This window comes from Procambarus clarkii, chromosome 48 (genome assembly GCF_040958095.1).
Source record: "Procambarus clarkii isolate CNS0578487 chromosome 48, FALCON_Pclarkii_2.0, whole genome shotgun sequence".
Lineage (NCBI taxonomy): Eukaryota > Metazoa > Arthropoda > Malacostraca > Decapoda > Cambaridae > Procambarus > Procambarus clarkii.
The window spans coordinates 13,510,109-13,531,814 of NC_091197.1; the positions used below are offsets into that span (position 1 = coordinate 13,510,109).

At 41.6% G+C, this 21,706-nt stretch overlaps 1 protein-coding gene across 4 annotated transcripts in view; it reads right to left on the reverse strand.

Annotated features, from left to right (window-relative positions):
* The window catches only part of Dpp10 (Dipeptidyl peptidase 10), a gene marked incomplete at its 5' end in the record, with an annotated part of 33,509 nt that extends 12,147 nt beyond the window's left edge, over nucleotides 1-21,362 (reverse strand). Inside the window, 10 exon segments of one of the 4 annotated variants that reach the window (XM_069302626.1) lie at nucleotides 133-346; nucleotides 844-985; nucleotides 2,312-2,496; nucleotides 6,073-6,135; nucleotides 9,051-9,288; nucleotides 10,745-10,974; nucleotides 13,103-13,226; nucleotides 17,878-17,972; nucleotides 19,206-19,363; nucleotides 21,148-21,362. In XM_069302626.1, the coding sequence (XP_069158727.1) occupies nucleotides 133-346; nucleotides 844-985; nucleotides 2,312-2,496; nucleotides 6,073-6,135; nucleotides 9,051-9,288; nucleotides 10,745-10,974; nucleotides 13,103-13,226; nucleotides 17,878-17,972; nucleotides 19,206-19,363; nucleotides 21,148-21,362 (1,664 nt within the window). 4 annotated transcript variants of the gene reach the window in all.
* Between the last annotated feature and the right edge of the window lie 344 nt (nucleotides 21,363-21,706).

Sequence of the window (21,706 nt, forward strand, 5' to 3'; positions counted from 1 at the left end):
TAAAAATGACAATGAATTATCTGTAACTATTCAGCATCTGGGTAACTGTTCAGACCCTAAGATAGTGTTCAGCGTTGGTGAACAATGGACCACATTAGCGCCTCAACGTTTTAAGAAAGACATGCTGCTTACCATAGTGTTCCCAGCGAGCAACTGGAGCAACTGCGATGCCACAGCTGAAGACCTGGTCAGCATCGCGAGCCAGGGCCATGGTGGTGACATAGCCGCCGTAGCTCCAGCCCCAGATGGCAATCCTGCGTTCATCCACGAAGTGTAGATTGTCCCGTAGGTACCTGGCCACCGCCACCTGGTCGTCCACCTCCTTCCCCCCGAGGGCTCGGTATACCTTCCCACACACAGGCAGGGGGGAGGGAGGGAATACACAAAACACATTGTGATTTACAAAGGATTACACGCATATGCGATTGGTATTTATATTATAAAGCAAAAGTTACGAAAACAATAGATATTTAATCGAACTTTAGCTCATTTTCACAAAACAGAAAACACACGAATTTACACATTTATGCCATGTGAATAAATGGACCTCAAATATGTAACTCCCTAACAGCGTCAAGATTTCCCCCGACACAACGAATTATGTTTCACTACCCATGACCACTCTGACCATAACAGTTACCTAATCGAGTACGTATAAACTCAAGCAACCCATCTCACCTAAGGAGGCCAATGAATAAATAAAAGTTAATATTACAGTGCTTTAAATTTTGACTAATACGCCGAATATTTAGAGGATATGTAGACTAATCCATTAAAATGTAATAGGTAAGAGGACCTGGTCGGGCATGAAGGCACTCTACCCAGGGAAAAAAAGAGCCTCACCTCATGTTTGATCTTGTCTCCTTGGAAACCCGACCCACGGCCATCAATCATGGCATATATGATGTCTTTCTTGGAGGCCAGGTAGGTGCCCCAGGAGATCCTCATCTTCGATGTCACTGCCTGGGCTCCCGGCGCAGCGTACCTGATGAATTGTTGACATGTGAGTGACGAGGCTTCTTCAGGAGGAGAAACCTATTTTCGGTATTTTATGTGTTATCCTGAACGCTAGATAAAACCCTTTGTTAGATCTTAGGAGATCGGGGGCTGGAGGGCAATGGGAGTCTGGATGTGTCCTAATAGTTCAAAGAACACGTATTACGTTATGCAAGATTCCCAGGACTGCAGTATTCCATCTGTGCCCTATACAGAATACGATCTGTACCCTATACAGAATACAATCTATGCCCTATACAGTATACAATCTGTGACCTATAAAGTATACCATCTATGCCCTATACAGTATACAATCTGTGCCCTATAAAGTATACCATCTGTGCCCTATACAGTATACCATCTGTGCCCTATAGAGCCCTATACAGTATACCATCTGTGAGGATGGATTATCCCTACAATCATCATATATTTAAAGCTCAAATGGGATTTCCAATAGAAAGGTGTATATATATATATATATATATATATATATATATATATATATATATATATATATGTCGTACCTAGTAGCCAGAACGCACTTCTCAGCCTATTATGCAAGGCCCGATTTGCCTAATAAGCCAAGTTTTCATGAATTAATTGTTTTTCGACTACCTAACCTACCTAACCTAACCTAACCTAACTTTTTAAGCTACCTAACCTAACCTAACCTATAAAGATAGGTTAGGTTAGGTTAGGTAGGGTTGGTTAGGTTCGGTCATATATCTAAGTTAATTTTACCTCCAATAAAAAAAAATTGACCTCACACATAATGAAATGGGTAGCTTTATCATTTCATAAGAAAAAAATTTGAGAAAATATATTAATTCATGAAAACTTGGCTTATTAGGCAAATTGGGCCATGCATAGTAGGCTGAGAAGTGCGTTCTGGCTACTAGGTACGACATATATATATATATATATATATATATATATATATATATATATATATATATATATATATATATATATATATATATATATATATATATATAATCTTCGGTAAAGCTGTTTTTCTGGTGGTTCCACTGCTGTTCCCTGACTCCGAGAGATCTTCGGTCACTAAGGACCAAATCACCCACTTAAATCTGGACATAAACTGTCACGCTGTGTCCAGACCACGAGAGATGGTCCGGAAGATGGTCTGGAGATCATCTAAGATGGTATAATCGACATTAAAAACACAGAGGAAGGTCACCACTATGAATAATTTACAAGCAGAGAGTCTGGACAACCACAGGGTGAACAGTTATCACCTGTTTACTTCAGTTTGTACAACCATGAGGTGAAGAATGATCACCTGATCAGTACTTACGTTTGAACAACCATGGGATAGGTTGTGATTTCGTCCTCCCTTAGCCCAGGGGGAAGGAAGAGCTGGACGTGGTAGGTGTAAGGGACCTCCTCCTCCAGCTCCACACGGAAGGTCTGCACCTGAGGCATGGCCATCTCCTCCACTCTCTCTCGCAGCTCACTATAGTCATCCAAGACGTAGATCATCTGTGGGGCACCCGACCCAATCACCAGCTGTGGCTTGCCAACGTATAATAAACATTTTGGAAGGTAGAGGGTACGCGGAGGGTATTAACTGAAAATGGGTGATATTCAACTTTTTCAGTGAGATGTTCCATCTCTTACTGCGAATTAATGTTCCTAATGACTGTGCTTTATATGTAAAAATATATATTTTTCAATGTAACCCATAAAGAAATATTGAAAAAACCTGGATGAACAATTTCATGAAGAACTGACTAGGCGAGTGAAGACGAAATTTAAAGCTTCAGAAAGGCGTAAAATGCACATAAATAATTATTAAATGTTAATCAGAAATAAGGGCATCAATCATTCATACTTGAAATATATTATACGGTAATATAACTTGCCAAGGCAGCTGATGTAGTCCAAACATCATCAGTGCAATTTTTATTTATTTATTCAAACTTTTGCTTAGTGGCTATAGATGAAAGACGTACTGTGATCTAAGTGCGAGTGCCAAATGGCACATGTGATAATACACGCAAGTCTTTGAAAACTAAGAAAATAGAGCGTTCAGCGGAATGAAACTGGCCACTTTGAGTGGCACCTGAGTGGTCCCCCTCTAAGGCTTGGCACTTAACCCTCCAAAGTCACTGCCAGAGTGCCAGGATCTCAGCAACTTCGGGAACAAGCAACCTTATATTTTATCAGGGTATAAGGAATAAACCGAAATCCTTTGCAAATAGATTAACAAAAACATAGGATCCTTTGTCAGACAGTTCAGAGTTAGCAAACATTGGTCACAAGAGGTGTTGAGCCATGTGCAATGTCTCTCCTGGTGGAGGATTGAAACTGACTCTACAGTTAACTTCCCACGTCTCTTATTCAAGGATTCCTACCACAACTTTAAGGCAAGATTCGATAAAGAAGTCGCTGGTGGCCCAGCGCCTCGAGAGCAATATGAGTCTGGGTTCGAGTTGGCCAGGGAGGATTGTCTGAACTCTAATCTGTAACTGTTCGCCTCTGTTCAGTCAGCAGTAATTGGGTACCTGGTTGTTAACTGATTGGTGGGTCGTGTTCCAGGAAAAACTAATAAGATTTACCATGAGCTATGGGAAGGGGAAGCTCTCAGCCTGGTTACAGGAGTCAAAAATCATCTGGTCATGTACCCACTTATAACAAAAATCAAATGCCAGAATAGTCGCTGAGTCTGGCATTCTGGCAGTGACCATGGAGGGTTCAGTGCCAAGCTACACAAGTGCCACTCACAAACACCAGTGGCTCTCTTGCGTCTGTCATATAAAAGAATGTGCAACATACCTTTACAAGATTTCTTATATACAGTATATATATATATATATATATATATATATATATATATATATATATATATATATATATATATATATATATATATATATATATATATATATGTGTGTGTGTGTGTGTGTGCATAGTAAAAATTTCATTGCAGATTTATTTTGATTTTTTTTACAATACATGCAATATTGAATTGCTAAATATAGATGCTGTAATTATCATTTTTTCCCCGTTTTCAGTGTATATGTTCTTACCTTAATTGCATACATAGATGTGTTTACGTGTTTGTGTGTGTGTGTGTGTGTGTGTGTGTGTGTGTGTGTGTGTGTGTGTGTGTGTGTGTGTGTGTGTGTGTGTGTGTGTGTGTGTGTGTGTGTGTGTGTACGCGCCTGTGTTAAGTGTAGTCCACGCGAGATACAACACATTTTCATTTATTATTTGTGTAGAATTTGTATTGGTTATTTGAACTCTTTGATTTTACACTTTTGAAAGGTGTATCGGAAAACCAGTAATAGAAACGCCATGAGTAGAGCCTAGTAAGAGAACAGAGGGAATGAGCCAAGGACTTTGAGCTGACAACAAAGAAGGTGAGCTGAGGACGAAGAGGGTCCACGATCCAGTAATCGTTATCAGAACGATAAATTGAATTCCTCTCATTGAGAATTACGGCTTGCAAGGTGTGGAGGGCATTGCCTTCTATTATGTATCCCCGGAAGCTGGTCCCCTCGCTTGTGACCTGTGACACATTCTCGTCTCTCTTCCTTGAGTATGTGCCAAGACTACTTGAGAAGTTCCTTCCCAACAAACATACAAAGTAGCGACAACCTTATATATTTTTGTGCGTTATTAACGTATATATGTAATTTCAAAACGCAGTAGTTACGGTGTGTGCGCGAGCCGTCGGGTTGCCACGACGGGGATCGAACAAGGGCAACCAGAGTCTATGTAGTTAAGATCCAAGTCTATGTAGTTAAGATCCAGGCCTATGTAGTTAAGATCCAGGCCTATGTAGTTAAGATCCAGGCCTATGTAGTTAAGATCCAGGCCTATGTAGTTAAGATCCAAGATCCAGACCTAAGATCCAGTTAAGATCCAGGGCTATTAATGATAAGATCCAGGCGTATTCTTGGCTTGCTATGAAAAATGTCGAACGAATGAGAAAGATGAGACTGAGCGAGGAATTTGGGGATTGGTCGAGGATGTCTCAGAAACTTGGGAAAGGTCGAGGATGCCTCAGGAACTTGGAGAAGGTGGCTGTCTAAGCAACTGGTCAAATGACTGGTCATCTCAGCAACTTAGGTAATCAGAAGGCAGACCATAGCGAATAAAGACCATAACTGGGGAGTTTACAATGTGTGTGTGTGTGTGTGTTAAGGTACTACAAAATAATTATCATATTTATACAAGTAAATCCACGGAAGGCGCATCTCCTTTATTTCTCACACCACAACACAAATTTGAAGGCCTATTCTGTAAACTTCTTTACTGTGTATACAGTCTGTAAGTCGAATAATACTTTAACCTCTTGGATTAAAGAATAGATGCACAAATTGTTCTATTATCTCTGGAATCCTATTTCGTGTGCTGTGACTGCAGAAGAAAAAATGTAAAATTAAATTATTTAATAAATCTGCTTTAGTAAAGTGAGGTACAAAGCAGTACCATGCTGTTCCTGCAGTCAAACCTCAATGCCTTCAACTACTTAAACCACAATACACAATCTTACAAAAAAAACAGCGATCTACTTGACGATATTAAAGCCCCATATCGAGCCTCTTTTAAAATCCATATTAAAGTTAACAAATGTTGGCTCGTAATCTTATATATAATTTAGTAATGTAAGGAACACCTGTAAGCAAGAGTCATGCAGCTGAAGTTTGACTGTAAGGTTTACAAAGTGATATTAGTCATGCAAGACGCTGTATCCGTCTCAGTCCGCTATAAGATAAGTATAAGGAGCCAGGCACAGCCACCAGTAATAATTAGTAAGTACAGGCGATGAGTCACAATAACGTGGCTGAAGTATGTTGACCAGACCACACACTAGAAAGTCAAGGGACCACGACGTTTCGGTCCGTCCTGGACCTTGAGAATGGTCCAGGACGGACCGAAACGTCGTCGTCCCTTCAATTTCTAGTGTGTGGACTTGAGAATGGTCCAGGACGGACCGGAACGTCATCGTCCCTTCACTTTCTAGTGAGTGGTCTGGTCAACAAATTAGTAAGTAGACTGGGAAGACCCAGGAGGAGGAGGAGGTCAGGCGGGCTGGTCTTCTCTTACCCGCGGGCCCACGTTCACAGCTGCTGATCGCCGGCTTCTATTTGTCCCAGGTTTGTGACCAGCCTGTAACCGTAACACAGTACTGACCACACTGTAATCTTAACACAGTACTGACCACACTGTAATCTTAACACAGTACTGACCACACTGTAACCGTAACACAGTACTGACCACACTGTAATCTTAACACAGTACTGACCACACTGTAATCTTAACACAGTACTGACCACACTGTAATATTAACACAGTACTGACCACACTGTAATCTTAACACAGTACTGACCACACTGTAACCGTAACACAGCACTGTCCACACTGTAGTCTTAACACAGTACTGACCAAACTGTAATCTTAACACAGTACTGACCACACTGTAATATTAACACAGTACTGACCACACTGTAATCTTAACACAGTACTGACCACACTGTAATCTTAACACAGTACTGACCACACTGTAATCTTAACACAGTACTGACCACACTGTAATCTTAACACAGTACTGACCAGCTGGTGATCGCTACACACACCACTGCCCAGTCTGTTCTTCAGATTGAGAGGGTGAACTGAACGAGTGACTTTTCCTATTAGAATGACAAACTTGATCATTTCATTAATAAATATATTGCATTGGTAAGAGGCTACCTAAATCTGTTATATTATTTGAGTTGACCTGAGTTCTCTAATGAACATTAAGTACGGTACTTGCCAAGTACGGTACTTTGGAGCTATATTTTAATGTACTCGTGATTTTTAAGTTGGTTAGCGTTAAACGATATCTGAGCCTCAGTTAGCGTGCTTTGTCGATTACGTAATGAATTGAGATATTTCAAAGTTAATATTATTTACGCGATGTTCAATATTTTGTTAATATGATCCGCTGCATTGTGTGTTAAGGTGTTTTCAAAACTGGATTTGAATGTGTTTAGTGAATTAGTTTTTAGTTCAACTAAGCTTCCATACACACATAAATCACAATAGCGTAATGCATCAAATGAACAAAGCCACAAGGCTTGGATCCGCGAGGCTGTGGGGATCCGTGTGAGGGCAGTAGCACTCCCGGTTGCAATTCATTTGACCATGTCATGGCGCAGTCGACTAAGGCGCGTCTGGGTTCGTAGGTTCGAACCCTCATCACGGCCCTTGTGAACCTGTTCATAAGCTTCCTTATTAACTGACTGCGTGATTCATTCGTGGAATGACTCACTTACTTTACACATACACAATTTAGAAATAAAATGGCTTTAATTGTATATATTACTGATGCACTACATATTATACAGGAACTAACCTGGACCAAACTTAGAACACAGACAGGAAACATATTGATTAGCTGATTAACGAATTTTTATCAATCTATGTATTTAGAAATGACTCGTTTCAAAACAAGCCATCTCTCAGTACATAACATTACCAGGATCAAACCATCACTCAATACAGCGATGAGAAGCCATCACTCAATTCCCTAACACCGCATCATCAAACATCCAGACAGACTGATCACTGTGGACTGATCCTTGGTCCTCCTGTGAAGGCTTCCCCCCTCCACACACACACACAGTACTAAACACAGGTGACTATGAACAAATCCACAAGGGCCGTGACGAGGATTCGAACCTGCGTCCAGGAGCCTCTGCCTCGCGACCCTCAACATCAATCATCCATCTGTCACCCATGTCAGCGATATAGGGGGACCCTCTATGTCACCTTTTCCATTACTACGGGCCGCTCCCAGCGAGGACACAGCGGCCTGGGTTTCTCGGATGACTAAAACAAAATACTGTTGATAGGGGGGGGGGGGTAAATATTTCCCACATACGGAAAATGACATATTTCGACAGTTAGGAGTTGCTTTAAGGGAGGAGTGTCACTATGAAACCAGAAATATGTCATGATGAGTATGAGGAGGCAAGCAACTTGTTCTCTCGGTTTTTCACTCCGTTCAAAATTGCAACTGTTTTGTCTAATCTAAAACGTTAAAAAACAATTGTTACGTCTAACCAGATGTGTGCCAACCCAACTGATATATTGAGAATGATGGAAAGAAAGCGTCAATATTATGGTGATTATATATGTACTAATATGTCGCATTTTGGGGAGGGAGTTTGCGTGGCGTTGTTTGCGAGTTTGCCTTTATGGTTGCGACCTTGCGATGATTTCGGGGTGATTTCAAAGTCTCCACGGCCCGGTCCCCGACCGTCGCTTCCCGACCATACTGGGACTAAAATATTTGCTGCGGGTCATACAGCTTTCAGTGCCCAGACAATACGCCGTTTATTTCTGATACAAACATTATACAATCATTAGAGAATGACATTCCTGCAAGTGATATTGTTAAAGAGATTATTGACGCAACCGCGACTTCCTTTACTTACCGAAGTAATGAAAGTTGAAGTAATGCGAAGTATTTCTAAGAATGCAGAAAGAATATTTGAACTATTCTTATGAATGCCGCCTGGAAACGTAACTTGTCAACAGCAAATGGAAACTACCTACAGTGACACAATGACAAGTAACTCTCAACTGCGGGCTTCACTATACTATACACAGACTGTTATACCCTGCTATACACTAGCATGACATATGCTACTACGTATGCTATACACTATCCCATATAGGCTTTATTACGATAATGTAGTTAACTATTGTCAAACATAAACAGTGTTTCATGAAATATAATCAATCATTCTGAAGCTCTTCGCATCTTGAAATGAGTTTCAGCCCTTAAACACCCCGGCACACAGACCTCTTAAATGCGTAAGAAAGCTTGAGATACCTGACTGTTCCAATGCGCAAGAAACCTTGAAAAACCTGACTTCCAATGCGCAAGAATGCTTCAAATACCTGACTGTCCCAACGCGTAAGAAACCTTGAGATACCTGACTTCCAATGCTCAAGAAAGCTTGAGATACCTGACTTCCAATACGCAAGAATGCTTCAAATACCTGACTCCCAATGCGCAAGAAAGCTTCAAATACCTGACTGTTCCATGTGGAGAAGAGGTAGGTTCTGGGCACCTCTGGGCCAAGGCACTCGAGGACAAAGAAGGCGTAGTCCGGGGAGAGGTGGGCCTTGTTGTAGAGGCAGGCGTCCGTCGTGTTGTCCGCCTCCAGACATGACAAGCACTCGGGGATTCGAAGCATTGGCGACGAGACGTCAGCGACACGGAACAGATGGCGCTCTCCTGGCTTGTCTTCCATGGTTGCCATGTAGTAACTGGGGAGGCAGAGAGAGAGAGAGAGAGAGAGAGAGAGAGAGAGAGAGAGAGAGAGAGAGAGAGAGAGAGAGAGAGAGAGAGAGAGAGAGAGAGAGAGAGAGAGAGAGAGAGCGAGAGCGAGAGAGCGAGAGAGAGAGAGAGAGAGAGAGAGAGAGAGAGAGAGAGAGAGAGAGAGAGAGAGAGAGAGAGAGAGAGAGAGAGAGAGAGAGAGCGAGAGCGAGAGAGCGAGAGAGAGAGAGAGAGAGAGAGAGAGAGAGAGAGAGAGAGAGAGAGAGAGAGAGAGAGAGCGAGAGCGAGAGAGCGAGAGAGAGAGAGAGAGAGAGAGAGAGAGAGAGAGAGAGAGAGAGAGAGAGAGAGAGAGAGAGAGAGAGAGAGAGAGAGAGAGAGAGAGAGAGAGAGAGAGAGAGAGAGAGAGAGAGAGAGAGAGAGAGAGAGAGAGAGAGAGAGAGAGAGAGAGAGAGAGAAAGAGAGAGAGAAAGAGAGAGAGAAAGAGAGAGAGAAAGAGAGAGAGAAAGAGAGAGAGAGAAAGAGAGAGAGAAAGAGAGAGAGAGAAAGAGAGAGAGAGAGAGAGAGAGAGAGAGAGAGAGAGAGAGAGAGAGAGAGAGAGAGAGAGAGAGAGAGAGAGAGAGAGAGAGAGAGAGAGAGAGAGTGAATCAGCCTAGGATAATTTTTTTCGTCAAAGATACTTGTAAAGTATCTCAACACCATACTTGTAAAACTTTAGATTTTCGACATACAAGAACTACCCACATACCGCAACATGACTTACCCACATACCTCAACATGACTTACCCACATACCTCAACATAACACACGCACACACACCAACATAACACAACATTGAGGAGACAATGAACAGGTGATGTCCGACAAAGAAAACGGTGTAGCGAAGGAGGCTTAACTCCGAGAAAAAAAAGATTGGCTAATTGAAATTAATTGACCTTGATGTGACCGCTTATTAAAAGTCACCTGCTGGGGGGAAATGGGGTAATTGTGAATTAGAAAAAAGAAGATAAAACGTTATTCCTATGATCAACAAGACTATTATTAATGCCGTTGTCTCACCAAGAGAGACTATTAATCTTTCTCAATTTACACTAAACAAAAAATCATGAACAGGCTTCCAAATTTGCATGCATATGAAACGTAATATTCTGACATGACGATGATTAACGAGAGGCAAAATAATGATCACAAATAATAAGTAAAGTACACGTGAAAACATCACATATACTTTACTCATCACATAGTGTTTACTCGTTACAAAAGCATCACATATATACCTTACTCATCACCCGCCCCAACACCCATCATATACTAATATTACGGACACCTCGATAACCTCGATAACCTCGTAATAACGATAACCAAAACTCGAAAACGTTCACTCCCCCCTCCCTGTCCCAATGCGATAACTAACAATCACCCACTCCGAACACACCATTAACCACTTACATGTAATTGTTGTTCTGGTCCCAGCCAAGGATCTCGGTGACCTCAAAGGCCCCGTGGGTGATGGGTATGACCCGACGCATGCGCAGACTGTACAGGTTGACGTGCTTAAACTCGCCTTCTTCGCCGTCACGCACGGGAAGACGCAGTAGGTAGTTCTGTCCGTCTTCGGAGAAGATGGGCGCCTCGTAGAGCTCCACCCAGCCGTGGTCACCAGACTGTTCCGTGTGTGTCTGTGGCAGAGATGACATTCAGTCAAGGGAAAAAACCCCCATTATTAACCCCCATTTTTTAAGAAATGCTGTGTAACATTAAAGGGATTTTTCTGTTTTTTTTTCGAGCAACGTGTGGTTGGTTAGTAATGGTTGGTGTTATGAATCTAACTATGGGATAGTTATCAACATGAAGTGTAAACACCAACGAAGAGGAAATGGACCATTTGTGCAAGAATTACTGCCAAGTTTTGAATTAAACACTTTTAAGAGCCTAGTCAGAAATTATTATCATATAATTGAAAACAATTTAGATATATAAAAACAATATTGAATTCAGGCCATTTGATATATGAAGAGCAGTGGAGGCGATGAGTCACAATGACGTGGCTAAAGTATGTTGACCAGACCACACACTAGAAGGTGAAGGGACGACGACGTTTCGGTCCATCCTGGACCATTCTCAAGTCGATTGAAGTCGATTGACAATCGACTTGAGAATGATCCAGAACGGACCGAAACGTCGTCGTCCCTTCACCTTCTAGTGTGTGGTCTGGTCAAGAGCAGTGGAGTTTCCAACACAGGGATATAACGAACAAAACCCACTTCTAAAATAAAAAAAAAAACTGTTAAATCTTCAACCTCTAGATTGTTTCATTATGTATTATGATGATGTCATAACCCGCCATTTATTTTCACCTAGGCTCCCTTCATAATGTTCCAGTCACGATTTGTTTGTGTTCTGTTCGCCCTAACAAATTTTCTGTAACATGATACATAATAGTACATAATAATACATAATGATACATAAAAGTAATTACTGCAAGACGCCCAAAACAAAAAACTACTACCATCGTATTGTTCAAAGTATTTGATTAAAATAGTTTTAATAGATTAAAATACTAATTAAATCAAATTAATCATTTTAAATTAATAAATTGAGTTTGATTAAAATAGTTTTGGTAGTTTTCCCATATATATATATATATATATATATATATATATATATATATATATATATATATATATATATATATATATATATATATATATATATATATATATATATATATGTCGTACCTAGTAGCCAGAACGCACTTCTCAGCCTAATATGCAAGGCCCGATTTGCCTAATAAGCCAAGTTTTCATGAATTAATATATTTTCTCTAATTTTTTTCTTATGAAATGATAAAGCTACCCATTTCATTATGTATGAGGTCAATTTTTGTTTATTGGAGTTAAAATTAACGTAGATATATGACCGAACCTAACCAACCCTACCTAACCTAACCTAACCTATCTTTATAGGTTAGGTTAGGTTAGGTATCCGAAAAAAGTTAGGTTAGGTTAGGTTAGGTAGGTTAGGTAGTCGAAAAACAATTAGTTCATGAAAACTTGGCTTATTAGGCAAATCGGGCCTTGCATAGTAGGCTGAGAAGTGCGTTCTGGCTACTAGGTACGACATATATATATATATATATATATATATATATATATATATATATATATATATATATATATATATATATATATATATATATATATATATATATATTCATGAAAGATGTCAGGAAAGGATCTGATTCCTCTGATGGGGAAATAATTCCTCAGAATAGTTCTCCTTTTATAGTATACTATGAACTAGCTCTGCCGGGGTCTATCTCCCATTTCTCAATCTATCTGACAATCCATCTATTAATACATCTATCTATCCATCTATCTTTCCATGCCTCTATCCAGGCTTATCAAGGTGCTCCGAGACTAACTGACATTCTCAAGGATGCAATTCGTAACAGTTGTGTGTATATCTCCCTCTGACCGGTGAGAGGAAATGTGCCCAACCGCTTCTGTCCTGCCCAGTTTTCATAAATCGAATGAAATTAGGAATGAAGAACAAACTGAATGCAGAGGACCAAAAAATGGAAAGGATCTACAGCATATCATAACTACGACAGTAGTCATGGTAGTCAGTAGTCATGGTAGACAGTAGTCAGACTACGAAAGTAAACAATGGTAGATATTTACACTCAAAAAAATGCATTCCAAGGAAAGTGAGGACAAGTTCTAAAGAGCCCGTTTTCTGTTTGGTAGATGAGGCTTTTCTGGCGGGAAAAATAACAGGGGAAACGGCATTAAAAATGGTACTGACCGCCTCGCAGAAGTACATGGGGTGGGCGCAGAGGGTGACGACGGAGGTGTTCTGGGCGCGGTTCATCCACACCACGCTGACGGTGGTAGCGTCCACCCACGTCACAGCAGTGAAGTAGTGATCCCTGTGGAGCCGTCAACACTCTTTTATTATCTCAGCTACCTTGTCTTGATGGGGGCCTTGTCTTCATGCACCAGCTCTCTCTCTCTCTCTCTCTCTCTCTCTCTCTCTCTCTCTCTCTCTCTCTCTCTCTCTCTCTCTCTCTCTCTCTCTCTCTCTCTCTCTCTCTCTCTCTCTCTCTCTCTTGATCCATGATGTTCCAGGTGCTCTTGCTCCTTCACTCAGTCCACATAGCCCAGATCCTTGTCCTCATATCCCAGCTCCCTGTCCTCATGTCCCAGCTCCTTGTCCTCATAGCCTAGATCCTTGTCCTCATAGCCTAGATCCTTGTCCCCATATCCCAGCTCCCTGTCCTCATATCTCAGCTCCGTCCTCATAGCCCAGATCCCTGTCCTCATATCCCAGCTCCCTGTCCTCATATCCCAGCTCCCTGTCCTCATATCCCAGCTCCTTGTCCTCATATCTCAGCTCCCTGTCCTCATATCCCAGGTCCCTGTCCTCATACCCCTTCCAAATGCTATATAATCATACTGACTTAGTGTTTTCTCATGATAACTAGTCTCTCTCTCAACAGACATACATAACTGGAATAGCTGTATTCTCATGAACGTAATGCAAGCCCGTGCATATACACACAAATATACAGGAAACCCACAGCCTGCATGGCTACACATCAATCACAGCCTGCATGGCTACACATCAATCACAGCCTGCATGGCTACACATCAATCAAGTATTATAAAGTTACAAAGGGGCATAATATCTCTTGTCATATCAAGAATACCAGAAAGAACAACTAAATATTTAATAGCAGGGGAAAAAAACAGACAAGGCATTTAACGAAGCACTTTAGATACAAGCATTTAAAAATCACACACACACCAAAAAAAATCACAAATCGTGAAAGATATAAATGAAAGAAATCAAACAAACTGCCGGAGGTGTTTGGCGTTCAAGAAAACGGAAGCGTTCAGGCAATTTGTCAAGTGGCTTCGTGTGTCTACGTTTGGAGCTGAACAAAACACTGCTTCAGGTAATTTTCTTTCCACAGGCCCTAAGCCTCTGGCTGGCCCACTTAAGTGTCATACTCGTTTCTGGCTGTGTATGAGTATTTATGACTCGTATGTTCGCTTCAGTAAGATTATGGCCAATGAGTTTAAGCACGTCTTCATCTCTGTTAAATCTCAGATGAAATCTTCTTTGGTGATATTAACTCACAAGCTTCCCCCTCAGCTTGTCACACTTGTCATGTTGTTATGTGGTGTTATGTGTTATAGGTGTTATTCTCTTGTAGACAGCTGTGACAGGTGTTATGCTCTTGTAGTCAGCTGTGACAGGTGTTATTCTCTTGTAGTCAGCTGTGACAGGTGATATGTTCTTGTAGTCAGCTGTGACAGGTGATATGTTCTTGTAGTCAGCTGTGACAGGTGTTATGTTCTTGTAGTCAGCTGTGACAGGTGATATGTTCTTGTAGTCAGCTGTGACAGGTGATATGTTCTTGTAGTCAGCTGTGACAGGTGTTATGCTCTTGTAGTCAGCTGTGACAGGTGATATGTTCTTGTAGTCAGCTGTGACAGGTGATATGTTCTTGTAGTCAGCTGTGACAGGTGTTATGTTCTTGTAGTCAGCTGTGACAGGTGTTATGCTCTTGTAGTCAGCTGTGACAGGTGTTATGTTCTTGTAGTCAGCTGTGACAGGTGTTATGCTCTTGTAGTCAGCTGTGACAGGTGTTATGTTCACGTAGTCAGTTGTGACAGGTGTTATGTTCTCGTATTCAGCTGTGACAGGTGTCAAACACCCACCCAAAGCAGATGTGGATAAATAAGCTGATAAACAAGAGAGTGGAACAATCATCTGACAACTGCGTTAAGCAGACAGAAATATTCTCAAAGACAAACATCCCAGAGAAAAGTTTCCTCTCAAGACTCTTAAATGCTTGAGAACGTATCCAAGATGCTTGTCTTCACTACGGCAGTCTCGTGAAAGACTTTAAAAGCTCATACAAGAAGTTAATAATCAGGCGAGAACGCTAAACCAGTTGCCTCTACACTTGTATAATAGACAAAACCCAAGTTGCCTCTACACTTGTATAATAGACAAAACCCAAGTTGCCTCTACACTTGTATAATAGACAAAACCCAAGTTGCCTCTACACTTGTATAATAGACAAAACCCAAGTTGCCTCTACACTTGTATAATAGACAAAACCCCAGTTGCCTCTACACTTGTATAATAGACAAAACCCAAGATGTAAGAAGAATACAGATTCTTGAAGCAATCCACATAAAAGTAAAACAACCTATCATAAATACTCATATTACGCAACTATTCACTCTACCCACCATGAGAGTAAGAACAAGACCAGGGGCCAGATTCACGAAAGCACTTACGCAAACACTTACGAACGTGTACATCTTTCCTCAATTTTTGACGGCTTTAGTTACATTTATTAAACAGTTTACAAGCATGAAAACTTCCCATTCAACTGTTGTTATTGTTATAAACAGCCTCCTGTGGCTTCGGCGCTCATTAACAGTTTAATAATTGGAAACAAAGTCGCCAAAGATTGAGAAAAGATGTACAGGTTCGTAAGTACTTGCGTAAGTGCTTTCGTGAATCTGGCCCCAGAACGTCAAGATGCCAACACAGAAGACACTGCCCGACAAGCAGCGCCCACTACGCTTGATTAATCTCTGTATGTACCCTATTTAACCTTCTGATCATTAGCTTCTTTTCTCCTTCATGTCTTCCCAATGTATACCCTTTGTTTACACCTGACCCCATTGTTCGAGCCATTTGTATTAACCTGACCCGCTATTAGTATAAAATATAACGTTCTGTACTGTAACATCACTTGAGAATGAACCATGTAGGTTCGAAACGTCGTGCGATTTTATAATGAGTGTAATCCATTTTTCAGTTATTCAATTCTTTTTCTTCACCCTGAAAACGAACATGACTTTTGGTGAACTCTTCTTCCAGCTGAACCCTGATGCAAGAGCACTAGTAAGAGGGATAGAAGCCCTAAACCAGAAAATAGTAAATATGAAATATGCTGTCATATTCAATGAGACATGAAGCAATCCATATATATATATATATACATGAAGAAAAAGATATGAAAATGGGGAAATAAGATTGGAGGGAATGAGATAAAGCAGACACGGCATCTTAGACGGGATGGGCATTACACAACAATATCACTAGCACAAACGTAAGCAATACATGAAAAATGTTTTAAAGTTAAGATGGGTTTCCAAGGACATTTATTATACAAGATCTTATACAAGTGGGGTCGCTGTAGGGCGAGGAGGGGGGAGGGTTGGGGGGGGGGTTGAACTATTAAAAAACAAAATATGCAACTATTATAAAGTCATCATATGCATCTAGAATCATATTAAGCTAAAGGAACGTATCAAATCATATGTACAGCTTACTTTACAATGGATCTCAATGATAAATAGCAAACTAAAATAAAGGAAAAGTATAGTTGTCAATACTCCTGAGTGTCACCAACTGGACATAGGGAAGGAGGAGGAACCACCCGACCATGTAATGGATGATGCCACCGCTCCTGCTCGTAACTATTATTATATGGGCCTACTTAACCCTTAGGGGTATCTATAGAAAGAAGGCGTTACTACGCTTCAGTCTAAAGAAAAATATAATTATATATATATGTATCTCGCGCATCTACAACCAAGCTTTGTGATGTTACTAACTTATGCGGGCAAAATGGATGGCAATGATTGATTGTCAGCTGGAAGGAACCGTCGACATCCAATATGGCGTCCGTTCCGTCCTCCGCCGAGGACACCTTGAGCGGCTCTGGCACGCGACTAATATGGTTTCTAGTGCCATGAAAACCATGCATGGTATGATCAAAACACAGGGGGGGGGGGGAAGATAGATCTATAACACCGCTCGCTGCAAATATCTTAAAATATCAACTATTTGCAGTGCTGAAACAGTGAAAAATCAAAGAAGTCATCTCTAAGACACGTGACAGAAAACGGATATATTTTGAAATAATGGGAGACTATGTTACAGGGGGGTAACGTCACACCAAAAGCTGCAGAGAAGAATTATGTCTACTAGTGAGGCTCATCACTAGCCTACTGTGAACATATAACTACCGGAACTAGTGAGGGTGAAGCCACTTACAAGAGGAGTAAGTAGTTTAGATGTTAAGGTGAAGAATACTGTAGTAAAGGAGCAACAACGTCCTCATCAATGTTTGTTTTACTCTAATATCATTTTACATTACCTCATTTACAATGCTGCGGTATGTGGACATTAACGCGGCTCTAAAATATAAAAGAAAAAGCTCTAATTAGCTTATAAAGCATTAATTCACACCAGATAATTGCCGCAAAGTCTAGTTTACAAGAGTGACCGGTCGACTAGATCAGAACTGGCGGTGAAAGGGGAGGGGGGTTACTGAAGTAACAATTTTGAGGGCGGTCCACTGGTCAAGAATTCAAAAGTACTTTTGGCTGTGTGGCCGTGGACTGAGGGTCCCCGCGGGCGGCCTGGTGGGTGCGGGGTGGTGGTGTTGGTGCCACCAAGGCCAAAAAAACTACACTTAAGTGAGACAACAAACGATAAGAACGTCGTTATCCTCCCACACAAACCACACTGCGGAGTGCACTAACTGGTCTTTGACCAAGTTCGGGGGCTTGAGGTCGCGTAGCTTGATCGCCCTCAGGTCAACTACCCACAGGGTGACCTTCGGGTTCTCTTGGCCAGGCTGCAATTCCAAAAACAAGCAAAAATTAGATATACAATCATATTCTTCAGATCTTCATCCACTATTTTTAGAATGCAATAAAGTGTTCTGAAAAAAATTAATTTTTAAATTAATGTTCACTGGCACCAAATAGCGTAGCGCAGTCGATAGGGGTATATACAGAGATATATATATATATATATATATACACCCCCGCCTTTCAGTATATATATACAGAGTTTACATTAGTCCTGAACAATGTTCTGTGGTAAAGAATACTTCCTGGCTGGTCAATCACCTATCATGCTGGCCTTAATAACCCTCTAGAGGTTGATAGAACTTAAACCCAGCACTAACACTAAATATATATTTACGAACATAAATAAAATTATACAAATAATAATTGGCAAATTTTCAGAGTATCCCCCAAAAATTTAAATAAATTTGTATTTAAATTTTGAGAGCCTTGAGCTCAAATACTGGCGTCTGAATATTGTGACGAACGACTTAAGGAGTCTGAGAGGAGGGATGCTCTTGGTATATTGGCAACACTTGTGCAATGGTGTTTGGGTATGTACACTTACCATGAGTCTCTCTCTCTCTCTCTCTCTCTCTCTCTCTCTCTCTCTCTCTCTCTCTCTCTCTCTCTCTCTCTCTCTCTCTCTCTCTCTCTCTCTCTCTCTCCCTCTCTCTCTCTCTCTCTCTCTCTCCCTCTCTCTCTCTCTCTCCCTCTTTCTCTCTCTCTCCCTCTCTCTCTCTCTCTCCCTCTCTCTCTCTCTCTCTCCCTCTCTCTCTCTCTCTCCCTCTCTCTCTCTCTCTCTCTCCCTCTCTCTCTCTCTCTCCCTCTCTCTCCTCTCTCCCTCTCTCCTCTCTCCTCTCTCCCTCTCTCCTCTCTCCTCTCTCCCTCTCTCCTCTCTCCCTCTCTCCTCTCTCCCTCTCTCTCTCCCTCTCTCTTTCTCTCTCTCTTTCTCTCTCTCAACTAATGTTGTTGTTTATGCCCCATACTGAGGCTACTATTAGTGTTATGATGTAATAGTTTACCAAATAAATTATCGATGACAAAGGTAACAAGATTACTATATATTCATATTTCAAACTCATAATTATTGTCACCAATATTGCTCTCACATACTCATTATTCATTTATTTACTGTGAACTTGCGACCTTGTCAGCAGGTGCTTGTGACCCCGGACCTTGAAGAACAGTCAATTCTGACCGCTACACACGTGGGTGTATATATATAGCGAGCTTACCTTGGGGTATCTTAGCGAGTGTATGAGCGAGTACTGCTGGTAGGAGCCGTACTGAGGGATGGGCACGGTGTCAACCAGGGTGTCGTTGATGGAGGCGTAGGCCAGCATGTTGCCGTCTTGGGAGAACCACACGGCGCTGTTGCTCCCAAGGATCTCCTCTGGAAAACATCGATTTATTTTAATTTGACGTTCGCCAGAAGACTCTACCCGTGTGGGAGGAATAGAAATATCCTAAGCTACTCTATCCCTTTGAGATGTATTTCTTTCTTATCTCAATAAACGAACTTGAACTTGATCTACTTGTGTGACGTGAGACACAACACGAAACAAATGGAATTTATACAAATTGGTTAAAGTTTACTGTTAGAGAGGACCTGAGTAGATACTGGTTTAAAAATTGGGTAGATTTATGAAATAAATTACCGGGGTAACGTAATAAGACTTGGAAGCACTGGATTGTTTCAAGGTGAAGTCATACCTGGTCTATGGAACTGGACTGTCTTGTTCTGCATTCTCATTGGCCTGTTTGGCCAGCAAATGTGGTGTGATTTGGTAGTTGTGACTAACGACAAGGAAATACTCGAGAGACACACAGCAACGAGAGACTATACATAGCCAAAGCACTACATATGAAGCACACTCCTCCCTCAACAACCAGCTGACAGCCCTGGCAACACTCAACCAGTCCAGGACACAACTGACAGTTCCATTCTGTCTAACAGTCGCGTCGATATTCCAGTATCTTATTAAAATATTTCTCAAAATTAGTTGACCACCTAAAATATTAATATATTGATAACATTCAGTTGTAATTTAGTTAGGACTAAGCATGATTGTTTTGTCATAGGATAGTAAGGATGAATTCCTTGAAGAGGAAGAGGTGCAGTTGACAGGACGGTCAAAGCCCCCCCCCCCCTTCCCCCGCCCCGCTCACTGATCGACCACTCTTCAGCTGCGGTATAAAATGTTCATAAAATTGCGTTCAGCCATATCGGGCATGTCCAGCCAAGCGCCTGACGTCAGCACCCAACTGTCAGCATCTGTCAGCATCAGCACAACGCTGCCTGTGTCAGCTCCACCCACTGATGCTGTTCAAGTAGAGAGGGAGTGTTTACAGCCAGTCATGTGGGTAATGACGTTATGGGGCATCAGAGGTAGTGGAGCAGGAGCAGCGTGTTGGGCGTGAAGAATAAATAATACAGTAAAACAAAGAGGCAGAAGTCACCAGATCAGCCGACACCGTGAAGACAGAGCCCAGGAGCTGAAGCTCAACACCGCAGACGCAGCCAGACCTTCGTGTTTACATATCGTAATCAGGGGAAAACACCAGAGCCAGAGTAAACATACTTAAAAGTTATATAATACTCTTCACAGTTTCGAAGAACTCATATTATCAGCTGGATAAAAATATGTAATATATATAAAAACAGTAAATTCGTTATAGGATTATTAATTATTTAAAATATTACCAGGATAATTGAATGGTGGAAAGCGCATCAAAACACAGGATTTTCAATAATCAATTCGAATTTACATTTAACACTTTTAATCGAATTACCTTCAACGACTTCTAACGTTTAATCTATTCCATTACTGAGAGCTCTATCACTGAACAAGTTCTTCCTGACATCCCTGTGACCCAACTTGGGTCTTGAGTGTTCATCTATAACCCCTCGTTCTGCTCTTCCGAGCTTTGAACAACGCTGTCTTTCCTTGGGAATATGCCTTTGAATCTTATAAGATTCTATATAAGATACTGTATATGGATTCTATATAAGATACTGTATATGTTGTTTTCAGCCTACCCGCAAAGCCCGGGTAGGCTGATACGCAGGAGAAGCTGTTACCCATGCAGCAGGTCCCCCCCCCTCCGTACTCACTAAAATGACGAATATAATAAACATAGAATCCACTTTAGAGAAACATTCCAAAGTGTTGGTACCTTCATAGACCCAGTCCGGGACGCCGTTGTAGAGGAGGCCGGGGCGACCGGTGTCGGTGATCCGGTGGACCTCGGGGGTGTTGGCCGCGCGCTTGTACACGATGTTGTACTGGTCGTCGACCATCACCAGCCCCGACCCCACCGGCGCCCACCTGGCCAGCACCAGCGACGGGTGGCCCCGGTCATCTGGCGTGGGCGTCAGAGGGAAGTGGTGCCTGCAGGAGAGACGCAGACACCCGTCAGCATCATGAGGCAAGCTGTAGGTGTAGATACGTGAGAGTAAAGGGCACTGGGTAAGGTGTATTGGCATTGCGTAAGGTGTATTGGCACTGTGTAAGGTGTATTGGCACTGCGTAAGGTGTATTGGCACTGAGTAAGGTGTATTGGCACTGTGTAAGGTGTATTGGCACTGCGTAAGGTGTATTGGCACTGAGTAAGGTGTATTGGCACTGTGTAAGGTGTATTGGCACTGCGTAAGGTGTATTGGCACTGAGTAAGGTGTATTGGCACTGTGTAAGGTGTATTGGCACTGTGTAAGGTGTAATGGCACTGAGTAAGG